General features: G+C 56.9%; 5 protein-coding genes across 5 annotated transcripts; 2 read left to right on the top strand and 3 right to left on the bottom strand.

Annotated features, from left to right (window-relative positions):
• Positions 1 to 901: 901 nt before the first annotated feature.
• TRAVEDRAFT_42961 (uncharacterized protein) lies at positions 902 to 1527 on the top strand (the record flags this gene model as incomplete). Its single annotated transcript, XM_008035548.1, has 2 exons — positions 902 to 1315; positions 1378 to 1527. The coding sequence occupies 2 exons, from the start codon at positions 902 to 904 to the stop codon at positions 1525 to 1527; spliced, it is 564 nt and encodes a 187-aa protein (XP_008033739.1).
• Positions 1528 to 2048: 521 nt separating this feature from the next.
• Positions 2049 to 3477, bottom strand: TRAVEDRAFT_80313 (hATC-domain-containing protein; the record flags this gene model as incomplete). The annotated part of the gene is made up of 7 exons (XM_008035929.1): positions 2049 to 2270; positions 2326 to 2577; positions 2637 to 2725; positions 2780 to 2993; positions 3055 to 3183; positions 3236 to 3382; positions 3439 to 3477. Coding segments are annotated over 7 exons (1092 nt in total), but the record flags the coding sequence as incomplete, so codon positions are not given.
• Positions 3478 to 4203: 726 nt separating this feature from the next.
• On the bottom strand, positions 4204 to 4651 carry TRAVEDRAFT_102244 (uncharacterized protein; the record flags this gene model as incomplete). Its single annotated transcript, XM_008035928.1, has 3 exons — positions 4204 to 4275; positions 4333 to 4545; positions 4601 to 4651. Coding segments are annotated over 3 exons (336 nt in total), but the record flags the coding sequence as incomplete, so codon positions are not given.
• Positions 4652 to 6290: 1639 nt separating this feature from the next.
• On the top strand, positions 6291 to 7775 carry TRAVEDRAFT_68969 (uncharacterized protein; the record flags this gene model as incomplete). Its single annotated transcript, XM_008035927.1, has 3 exons — positions 6291 to 6721; positions 6909 to 6975; positions 7051 to 7775. 3 exons carry the CDS (start codon positions 6291 to 6293, stop codon positions 7186 to 7188), a joined length of 636 nt encoding a protein of 211 aa, XP_008034118.1. The 3' UTR covers positions 7189 to 7775.
• Positions 7776 to 9458: 1683 nt separating this feature from the next.
• TRAVEDRAFT_112871 (kinase-like protein) lies at positions 9459 to 11898 on the bottom strand (the record flags this gene model as incomplete). The annotated part of the gene is made up of 7 exons (XM_008035926.1): positions 9459 to 10151; positions 10214 to 10370; positions 10423 to 10501; positions 10550 to 10638; positions 11038 to 11182; positions 11253 to 11439; positions 11494 to 11898. 7 exons carry the CDS (start codon positions 11896 to 11898, stop codon positions 9459 to 9461), a joined length of 1755 nt encoding a protein of 584 aa, XP_008034117.1.
• Positions 11899 to 11953: the final 55 nt, after the last annotated feature.

Raw genomic sequence — 11953 nt, 5'->3', positions numbered from 1 at the left:
CGATGCACTCCTGTCCTCACCGACACCGCACTATTGGGCCGCGTTCCTGCCCCCGCCCCCACCGGCGCCACGCTCCCGCCCCCGCCGACAACGCACTCCTGCCCTCACCGACACCGCACTCTTCGCGCGCCGACATTGCGCGATTGGGCCGTGCTCCCGCCCCCGCAGATGCCGTGCAATGCGCCGCTACTCACAAACTGAACCCGCCGTCCAACTTTCCTACCAAATATGTAGTAGTAGTAGTAGTAGCGTGTGATTCATTACAATAGACTTAGTCGCCACTTGAATGCGCGCACATGCAGGTTGACATCGACCGCACACGACCCCGCCCTTCACCGCTTTAGGTAATCGCGCACAACCAGAAAGAGCCCATTTGGGCCGTACGGACAGGCGCCTAATAAACGCAAACTTGGCTTTCCTCTCCCACTCGTGTCTCTCCTTCGAGAATGCTGGACTCCCTTGTCCAGAATTCCCCATACAACATTAGTCTCACTGTGGACGGTACCTCTGTCATATTCAAACTCGCCTTGGCTGCTCCTGGTGCTACAACAGTAACAGAGTCTCGGAGTATGGTACTACAACAGCCCCTTGTAAGCACCGTTTTCTGAGCCCCTAGGATGCTTTCTAAGATGCATATTTCCATACCGGCATATTAGTCTAACGCACAGGGTTTATCTCACGCTGAAAATCGTTCCAAGACACCGCCAGAAACCCAACAGGAGTCCAATGAGGAGACCTCCGAATCCACGCCAACTTCGACACCACCGGACACTCAAGGTGAAAACTCTCCAGGTGCCAGGAGTCCTTCAGTATCTGAGGAGTCCGAGCCAGATAGTGCGTGTATTTTATATATTCTCATTCAATTTATCAATCTACATGGACAGGTGAATACATGCGCTCAATGTTAAACAAGCCCGAAATCCGCGCTGTTATCGAAAGCCGTCGGAGCACCAGCCTGGACCCCCCTGAGCCGCCTTCCCCGCATTCCTCCCCCCAATATCACCAATATTCGCTGTCGCCTCCACAGCACCAACGTTCTTCGCCTCTGCAGTACCACTGTCCCCCCTCGCCTTGTGCATCGCCGGGTATCTCCGATGCCGACACAGTATACAATGCCCTAAAAGACGCGTACTCCCTTGGCTATGCAGAGGGCCGTATAGAGGGCCGAAACGACGCACTTCGGCTGGGACGTAGCCTGAGACAAATCGGGACCATCACTCCATTTGTTGAAGCCTGCCTCAGTAAGGAGACGGATGATGCCGCACCTCACGGCGGCGATGCTACACTCGTGGAGCCCGAGCCTGAGAGCCCGCCGGTATGTATATTCACCCTCCACCGCAAGATCTATGAGCAGCTTACACAACAACTCATTTACAGCGTTACAGGGACATACCGAACACGAACACAAGCCGCCACCTTACGCCCAAGACGCGTAAACGCATCGCGTTAGAGCTGCCACCCTCTCCTCTCCTTCGAAAGAAGGTCAAGAGTTACAGGAGCACGCTGGAGCTGGGGCTGAAGCTGTAGGGATGCGCGCGGCGCTGAGAAAACGGTAGCATTGTACGTATGTATAGTAGTGACTTACAAGTCCCGGCTCGGCCTGAAAGCCCCGGCTAGGGCCCGGCCTCAGAAAGCTTGGGCCCAGCGACAAGTCAGGCCGAGCCGTCACTGACGGCCCAAAGCCCGGCCCAAGCCCGGCCCGGCTCAAGCCCCGGCCCCTGGTATGTTGAGACGGATGGATTAGCGTATGCGAAGAACACTGGAACGTTGTACATATAAATGTCTAAGAGGAATTATGTGCGGGGGAGGTCAAATGCACGTGTGAGGCTGGCCGGGAGCGAGTCCGCAAAGTGGATAGGCACGAATAGTCAGTCCAAACTCGACACCAACACCTCCTCATCCTCAGCGCCAGGCAGCTCGGCGTCCTCGACATCACTGCTTCCCTCCAAGAGCTCGGCGTCCCAACTAGTCGTAACCTGACTGCCATTAACAAGACCACTTGCCTGATAATCCTCATCGGTGTCTGCGCCTGCTGCAAGATTTCCCTCCTCGACGAGTGAGGAGGGGAGCTCAGGGAACAGCAATTGCTGATAGAGCAAGCTCTTGAGGCATTGGAGGGCCTCCACGATGTCCGCATTGAGTCGATTGCGGCGCTTGTCGATGGTGATACCAGCGGCCGAAAAGGCGCGCTCACTTGAGACGGATGCGGCCATGACGGACAAGAAGTCACGCGCAAGCGACGCCCATACTGGGTAGCGATGCGCATTTCTCTGTAATTGTAGAGGTCAACTTCAACGGTAGATAAGACATATACAAGACACTCACACCCCACCACTCGACAATTGCGAGTGTGCCGAGGGAATCGCGTGACCTCAGATAGCCCTGGAAGTCAGCGCGCCACGGTTTACCCGCGTCTTCATCCGCATCTGAGGCTGCGCCGTTGCTGTCTTCGTCTCCACTTGACTCGTCGTCTGATACTTCACGCAAGAGCGTGCCAAGCTTGCGTGAAGAACCTGCCCATCTTCGACCAGATGCACGTGGTGCGGTGCTCTCGGGATACATCTCCAGGTAGCGTTCCTTGTACTAACAAAAAATAGTCAGCTTTGTAAAGGGGATATACTAGGATGAATACGCACCGTCTCCTCCGCCTGTGCTAGTACGTCAGCGAGCAGCTCCTTTCCCCACGACTTTGAGACAAATTGAGCCTTGCTCTCGGGGTTAAGTACTGTGGTAAGAAGCTATGAGGTCCCCGAGCTTGTGGAAGGGTATAAATACGTACGAAGAGCGAACGTGTACACTTGCGCCTCGGCTGTCTTCTCATAGTAGTCCTTGATCTTGCTGCATCCAGCTTCAAGAGCTGAGCTAAACTCGGCATACTTAGATTTGCTGGCTCGTGAGATCCATGCGCGCTGCAGCGCTTCGAGAGCGGGGAGTGCTAGATGGAGACTCGGCCCCCGATCAGACGAGAATGCTTGCTGTGCATTGTCGGCATGCTGAAATCAACAACGAAAGGTTAGTTTTGACTACACATGAATCTCGCAGTCGGAGACGTACAGCGAGAAGGTCAAGGCACTGCTTGACTCGAGTCCACTCGTCGGAGGTTAGCTGCAGGTCATCGAGTTTTCGGCGCTTCCTCTTGTCTTTCTCAGCGCGTGCCATCTCCGAGACAAATGTATCCACATGCTGTAATATGTGTCACTTGGTAGGTAGGCGGACATCATACGAGTCTACGTACCTCGCGCAGTTCTTCTGCCCGATGGAGCATTGTGTACGTCGACGACCAACGAACGGGCATATCCATAAGTAGACGCTTAGGGTGTGCAATCCCAGCGTCGGACTGGATGTTGAGGAACAGCTGCTTGCGCTGAGCAGACGAGCGGGCCTGCGGGATACCTATCAGTACGAGAGCACCATTGTATAGTATGCTGCAGAACATACCTTGACTGCGATTGAGCGTATCAGTCCCACCACATCGCGTCGGCCACCCGCAGTAGCAATGAGATCGGCATCGGGTTTGGTAGGGTCATAGTGCAGTGATTTACTGTAGGTCTCGAGGAGTGCTTGTGTTGCTAGATTGATGATATGGGCAAGGCACCTGCACACCATTCACGGTCATGTCAGCGAGAACATGATGCACAAAATCTACATTGTGCGTACCGGACACGGTAGCTCTTACCGCAGTACGCACGCCCGGTTGAGGCGAACAGATGATCAGCAAAATGCATCATCATGGTGTCGTTGTTGGTGGTGTTGTCGCACGTCACAAATCCGACCTATCAGTGCGAGAAATCAGCGTGAGTGACACAGTGCAGACACGGAATATATCAGACTCACCTTGTGGGAAATCTTCAGCCGCTCGGTTACCTTGAAGAGCGCAAGACCGAGGTGGCGGCCGCTGTGCGAGCAATTCATCCGCACAAATCCCAGCAGGGCAGATTGCTGCTCCCACCGGTCTGGATCGGCTGGATTCGCTTCTATCCAGTGACCTGTGACTGCAAAATAACCGTCCGCCGTGTCGGCTTGCCAGGCATCACAGGTCAGGTTTACTGCACCCTTGACGACCTGACTCTGTCAGAGCGGATGTCAGAATCGACGACACACTTAAGATAAACAGCGTACATTGAGTTTAGTGCGGAGGGCAGTCATCTGCTGCTTGAATGCACGTTTGATGCCGTCGCGCGTGTTCCGCAGGTCGGCAATCTTGACTCCATTGGTTGCGCGTGCGGCGATGTGAATCATCTTGTGAAAGAGGGGGTGCTGTAGTGCGGAAATTGGCTTTGATCGTAAGGAGTGAGCGGCTGTATCACAATGTATAAGTCAGAGAGAACGAACCTGGTTGGTTTCGATGAGCCAATCGCGAGCAGCCTCGTTGAAGAGCTCATCTGTATATGGCACGACAACCTCCTGAGGTGGAAGCGGCTTGAGATGACCATCGAGGCGGCTCTGGGTTTCCTTAGATGCTGCTTTGCTTTGCTTCTGCGCCAGGCGGTCCCTCGGAAGCATCGAAGCGAAGTTGTTCGCTTTGCACCATGCCCGGTAAGCACCCTAATATTCTGAGCTTCAATCATGGCACCTTTCATCGAGGCGAGACACGACGTACCTCATGGTGTGCCTGCATGTGTCTGCGAAGCGTGCTGATCTCACTTGTGATCTGGGAACTGCATATACACGAGGCTTCCTGAGTATCATATACAACGAGCAAACACAGATGTAGGTACTGACCTGCACTTCGAACAGTCCCGGACCCGCTTCCCATCCTGCCTGCCGTAGGTGTCGCCAAAGAAGTGGTTGATGTCCCGGCCCTTGTCCTCCTTGCGAACTGGTGCAGGAGCGTCGATGTCGACCATCTCGATACCTTTCTCCAGATCGGCAGTCGTTGAGCCTGATCCGTCGACCTTGCGGCGCTTCTTCGTCTTCTTCTTCGTCGAGGTCTTCTTCCGCTTCTCCCCAGCGTGGCCTCCGGACTCGGACCCTTCGGAATCCGAGTCAGTCCCATCGGACTCGCCAGCGCTGCTCTTAGCCGCAGCGGATCTTGAGGGTACGGTGACACGACTAGGCCTTGGTGCGTCCTCGTCTTCGATCTCCATCATGGTGACTTTATGCTTGGGACCTAGCACATATGCGCTCAGAATTATACTCGGGAGGTGGCACCGCAGCGGACGTACTCGAAATGGCATCCGGGACTTGCTTTTGTGCGTTCTTCGGGTGCACATCCCCGGGATCCTTGTTGGTATCGTGCTGAGGGCCTCGGTTAGTACCGGAAGGGGCTGCAGACGCGCTTTCTCTCTGATAAGGGTGCTCATGAGTGTCAACAGTACGAGATCAGTGCGTGAGTGCGGCTTACCGGCGGTACATGCATCTGCCGCTCTATGGCTTCACGATGCGTGTTGGTCTCCGGTTCAGCGGCGTTATTGGCGTCTATAAGCTTCGCAGTGGGTCTAGAGGTTCTCTGAGGTCGAGTGCTTGCCATATTGAAGTGTATTTGACAGCTAGTAAAGCAGCAAGAACGGTAGTAGCACAGAGGTGGAGGACGGAGGTGGATGACCGTTACTAGGATGAACTGGGAGAGTTAAGCTGTCGAGCAGATGGCAGCTTTATATCCTCCAACATGGCCACAGCTTGGTTGTAAAAGCGAGACCGGCATTGTGCCATTCTGTGTACCAAGCGATGCGACGAAGCCATTGTGGCCGGAGCCACGGTGAGCGTGCGCATTGTGGGTCCAAGCCGCGGCTTGAAGGTCCCGGCCCGGCCTCTATTCCAAGCAAGCCGGGCCGTCAGGCCCTCCTAAGCCCTCATAAAATCCCGTCCCGGCTCGGCCTGTTTAGGGCTCGGCCTGACGGCCTGACGGCCTGAAGCCGGGACTTGCAAGTCACTAATGTATAGCATGTATACACATCTTTCGTTTGTGGTTTCCCGCCTCCGAGACGCTCCCTCGTACTTGCTCGCCCCCACCCCCAGTGCCCAAGCAAAAGAAATAAAAAAAAACCACGCCCACAGACCACAAGCCACCGATCAGCAGTGGACCCACGGACAAAATTACTCGCCCGATCTTGACTCCGCCCCGCCACCGTCTGGAACTGCTCGACCCTGTGCCCACTCCTACACTGGCCCTCCCTGGACCCTGTGCTTGCATCCACCCTCACGTCACCCCGACTCCGCGCCAGTCTCACTCGAGCCCACACCTGCTTGAGCCCGCGACCTTCTGTCCCACTCTGCGCCTAGTGCTGCCCGACAACGACTGCGGACCCGCGGCTTCTCAACGCCGAAACGCCCATGCCCACCCTTGATGCATGCCCCCACCCCGTCACTACGCACTCGACTCTACGCTCGTCTCGCTCATCCCCACGTCGACTCGCCCCAGTCCAACAGCCCACCCTGACCGATCGCTCGACTCCACACCGTACACCGCGCTCTTGGACTACAAAACCGCTGACCGCCAACTCGGACTGCTTGACATCTACTCTGGCCCGGAGCCGCTCGATTCCGAAAGCTATGGCCACCCGACCCCCGTGCACACGCCGATGCTGGATCCCGCACACACGCCGACGCTGGACCTCGCGCACACGCCCACGTCAGACCCCGCACTCACACCCGCTCGACGCCGCATCACTCTCGCCCGACTCGGCCCTCATGTGTGCGCACGCGCACGGCGCCTGTGCCCTCCGCTCTCGTTTTCATGCGGGACAGACGAGGTGCCAGTGCGCAAGAGCCAGGACGAGAAGTAGGCAATACACCAGGAGGGAATGCCTACGGTGTCGCACATCGCGTTCTTGCCGCTCGCGCCAGATGGACGCCCACTCCACAAGTACGTAGCATATACCAGTCCCTTCCTCTCCTCGCACCCTCCTGTCCCCGTATCTTAGCACGGGCCCGGGCGTGCCGCTGACCCGCGACGATCACAATTGCAGGTACTCCGAGCGGACGGACGAGCACTGGCCGAACTCGAACGCGGACGGCTATTCCTACTACACGATCGTGAGTACTATGCCTTCCCTTCTCTTCTTCCACTCTCCCCCTCCTCACCCCCTGGCCACTGCTGACGTCGAATAGTTCCAGGATCGCCGCAGCGAGCGCAACCGCGAGAAGCGCCTCCCAGGCAAGCACCCCAGCACCTCCAAGTCGAACAGCAACGGATCCTCGCCGCACGGGAACGACGGTGGCAGCGGCGGCCCCGAGAACGGGCGGTAGCAGGGCAGCGTGCCGTAGACATCGCTGATGTTCTCGCACTCGGAGCGGGTCACGCAGGAGCTGCAGCAGGTCAGCCGCGGCTCAACCCCGAAAACAATGGCCCCCCGACCCCGCGCACACGCCGACACTCGACCTCGCACCCACACCCGCTGGCGTAGTCACCCGCTCGACGCCGCGCCATTCTCACTCGATTCCTCGCCACTCTCACTCGACTCGGCCCTCGTGCGCACGCGCATGCTCGTGCTCGCACCCGCACCCACGCTGTCACAACCCCGAGCCCGACAATGACTCTGCGCGTGGAGACACGCCCAACCCGGAGTACTCGTACCCGCGCTCGCTCGACTCGGCTACGCGCAGGCACGATTGCAAGTTCGCAACCACCTGCCCATTCGACTGCCACGGTCCCGCGCGGAAACACAGGTTATGGAGGAAAATACATGGTACACATAGTTAATAGGTATTGGTTACTGGTTACTTACTGGTACATGTACATGTGTGGGGCCCGAGCGCAGGTTCATTGGCTAGAGGATGTGATCGTGTTTAGACGCTGGCGGTCTCGAACATACAATGCAAAAGTTACGAAATTTACCACTTTAACAGGCTTTTCCATAAGTTGTAGATTCTCGCATACAGTTCGCACTTCGTCACCTGGGCGTCACTTAAAGTGACGGACCGCGGAAAAGCCCACTTTAAATACGGGCTTTCGCTACTTCTGGGGCCCACAGTGCGAATACTGTGGAGATCAGACCATAGCGGGCCCGGTTGTGACGTGTGACCGGTTTGATACGTAGCGGGCGTGCGGGGAGGCGCCCAAAATTACCATATATGGTGATTTGGCGCCGGTGTCGGAGCGAAATTTGGGCGCTTAGGGCCCAAAAACCCCGAGTGACCAGTGACCGGCCAAAAAATAGCGGGGCGGGGACCCCCCTGTGACATGTGACGCCCCGCTATGGTCTGATCGCCACAGTATTCGCTGAAAGGTTTCTAGCGGGAGGGTGTCCATCAGGTATGCTTGAGGAGAGAGGGTACTCACTGCTGGGTCGATAGGAAGTATGGCGATTATTTCATTAAAACTTGATATACTGGGTTTGAGCGCGCAGCTCTTTGGGTTACGTTGATCAAGCCTGAGCAAGCCCTGCCCAGACTGCTGTCGTGAGAAGCTACTGCATGCTCATAGGGCAGCGTCAAGAAAAGACCCCGAGTCGGTCACAACTCCAAATGCCGACGTAACATCCAGCGCGCAGAGAGAGTCAGAGCGAGGCGCGGATGGAAGCAGGAAGAAAGCAGCGCGTCCCCGTCACTCCGACACGGACCGCGCGCGTGTGCGTCAACTGGATGCCGGTACGCCGGTGCCAAGTGCAAACTTTGATGCCGCCGTTCTCGCCTCCGAATCAGAATCTGCATCCATTGTTTGTGTATATGTAAGCTACGTCTACTCCTACAGCTACGTTATAAGTCGTAATACGATAGTGTGTGTGTGATTGTGCTACGTGTCAGTGTGCATACCTGTCCGCGACCGTCGAACCGTCGCACGGTGGTGATATCGACGCATGAATGTCCAGAGCTGGAAAGAGAAAAAAGAAAGAGACCCGAGCAGTAAAACATCAACCCCAGCAGCCCCGGGAGAATGTGTGCTAGCAGTACAAGATGCGTGGACAGAACAGCGGAGATAAACAAAAAGGGAGAGACATGTGGTCATGTCCGAGAGTTGATGCGTAGGCGGTATCCAGGATGCGAGCTGTGGCCGTTCGCGCCATTCGCGCTGGTCGAGGTCGGCGCCACTGGGGACGTCTCCACGACCTCGCGCAGTTTCCGGATCCAGGTCGACGCGATGGACGCGCTCGCCGCGACGTAGCAGTGAGACTTTATCGGCTGTACACTCGACCAATCAGGGTCCACTCTGCCCCCCTGAGACCGACGTGCACTGACCGTGATGACGACGAATTCGCGCTCGCCTTTGGCCTCGACCGACGATACGAGGCTGCGCAGGTCCTTCTCCTTCTCCGACGGGCGTACGAAAAGCTCCGTGCGCACTTGCACACCCCGGCCCGGCTTCTGCTTGACGCACAACAGCCTTTGGGACGTCAACACGAGTTCCCGAGGCCGGTGCTTCTTCGGTGCGACCGCCATCGCGAGTAACCGACTCGCGCGGCGTTTCGGACCACCGGGCTCCACCGTCGTGTTGAATATGATATGTTCCCCAGGGTTCATTAACGAGTTCCTGCCAATAGCATGAGCGGGACAGCACAAATCCCTAAAGTGGATGGAACTTACAGTTCCGGATCGCAGAGCCCGTTGCCTTGGATCGGCGTCTGCGCCCGATTCCGCCCTCGTGCAGCTTCCTCGATTGCAGCTGCAAGCTTGTCCACCGGACTCCCATCTGATGAGCTAGTGGCAGACCCAGTAGAGTGCGACCCAGGACCCGCGACGCGAGGAACGTCTATAGGGGGCGACCGTGCCAAGCCGGAAAACTCCAGCTCATCGTTGACCGTATCGCGGCCTTCGTCATCTAGAATCGGAGAGTCCGCTTGCGGCGGTGCTACGAAGCGCACACCTTCGCTGGAGTCGCTGCGCTCCTCTTCGACAAACGCCAATGGCAGGGGGTGCAGCGAAGTGATTCGCTTCTCGCCCAATGGCCCGATAGCCTCCGTATGATGGTGGCCATTCGGTTGGCCTGGGCTGAGGCTGTATTCCCTGCCCTCGCCGTCCGATTCCCAGCTCACCTCGTCATCCTCAACGGCGTCCTCATTGTCAGAATTCACGAGCGCGTCCCAGGCAGAACGCATCATGGCGGATGACGGTGGCGTCTCCTTCTTGACCAACCCCGCCTCAAGTAGAGGCGCGTCGACTGTCCATAGCGTCCGCCAGTTGATGGACGCGAAGAACGGATGATCGCGAAGCGCCTGGATATCGAATGCGCTCCCAGGAGCGCCAGCACCTAATCGCTGGTCAGGATCACGAACCTGCGGGAGTTGGAAGTTGTTGAGCGCTTCGTGTGAAAGGAAAGCAAAAACCTGATGCTCACAAGAAGCTTCTTGACGAGGTCCTGCGCTTGCTCGTCAAACCCGTCCGGGAAGGTATACTCGAGCTGTTTGATCTTCTGCCAGTCGGACAAGCCCCGAAAGACAAACCGACCCGCAATCATCTGGTATATGATGCAGCCCAGCGCCCAGAAGTCCGAGCTATTTCGCATTAGGATGGTGTGAGGGTGACTTCCGAGGTTGCACCTCCTACCTCTTGCTGCTCTCGTTGTGCTCCAGAAGCTCGGGCGAAACATACTGTGCGGTGCCCACAAATGTCTTGGTGGGTTCTCCTGTGCGGGGTTAATAACGGAATCTGCCGATAAGGATAAGGCACGTACCGCCAGAATCTAGAATCTTGCCCGTCCCGAAGTCGGTAATCTTTATCCGGAGGGCGTCATCGAGCAGAAGGTTCTCGGGTTTAAGATCCCTAGCGCGAACGAGGGCGGTCAATAAAATTTCAAAGTGCGGGCGAGAGTCTTGGCCGGAACCGACAACCGATAAAAATGCCTCCGACTGCCTTCAAATTCAATATCTACGGAGGGAGCAGGAAGGAAAAATTGCAGTAGCGTCACAAAAACTGACTCGTCTCGGACTGTGCTTGGGCTTGTAGGCTGCGGAACATCCCGCAAGGTTCGGAGTCGCGCACCCGAGCGGCCTCTTTAACCACTCTGATACCGGTGTCGCCGCCGGATGCGCGCTGCCCGAATTGAGCTGCAATGCTCGGGTATCGAGAAGCACACATCGGGCGGAAGCGCGTCTCACGGAATGACCGTGTGGTCACCGCTGGCTTTCCCGGTCTCCGAATCAGATAAACGGCAGAACTCACCGATGAATCACTCCTTTAGAGTGCATGTAGGCTAAAGCGTCGACGATCTGCGCTGAATAGTAGCGCACGCATTCGATGGACAGCGAACCCATGCGGGCGAGTCGTGTTTGTAGCTCGCCATTTCTTGCCAGGTCGAGCACGAAAACTGTGACACGAAGGGGAATAGAAATTGAGCGCACGGTCAATATTTGTGAAGTAACACCAAAATGACTCACATAGACTCCATTCGTCCTGAAACGTCCAATGTAGGCGAACAATGCCAGGATGGCCGGATCCTAAACGGACGAGGGTATTCTTCTCCGCTAATGCGGTCGCCTCTTTCTGGTGCCTCTTTAAATGCGCCTTATCTATGCGCTTTATGGCGAACTCTTGCCCGGTAGAGCGTAGCCGTCCATGGTAAACCTACGCAACATTCATCACGACGAGGACGAGACGCAGACATGCAGTGCGACTCACAGTGGAATATGAACCCTCGCCGAGCTCGTCGAGGAACTCAAAATCATCGGCCGTTAACCTCCCGTTGACTGAACTATTGCGCGACTTCGATGGCGCGCGCGAGGCGGGGGGCTTGAGCGCCGTCTGGTCATCCTCCTGGACTCCCAGTTCGCGCGTCAAATAGGCGGGTGGTCGCGAACCACGCGGCGTGGTTGGAGAGTGCGGACTGCGCGACCTCAAATTTGTCCGCGGAGCCGAGAAGTTGCGCATAGGGCGCGGCCGCACGGGAGTCGGGAGGGGGAGGTCGACTGTGGAACTCGAGCTGGAGGAGGATATGACGGAGGCATTCCTGCTGAGTTCCGCGAGAGTCGGAGTTGCGGGGTGAGACGTATCCGGCGACGGCGAGGAGACTTGGAGCTTCAGCATCCGACGCAGGGAGTGAAGAGGGACAGGATGGGCAGCGGGGGAGGGGGAGGGAGGG

The sequence above is a fragment of the Trametes versicolor genome, assembly GCF_000271585.1.
Source record: "Trametes versicolor FP-101664 SS1 unplaced genomic scaffold TRAVEscaffold_2, whole genome shotgun sequence".
In the NCBI taxonomy this organism is placed as follows: Eukaryota; Fungi; Basidiomycota; class Agaricomycetes; order Polyporales; family Polyporaceae; genus Trametes; species Trametes versicolor.
This window is presented reverse-complemented; position numbering and strand designations above follow the sequence as displayed.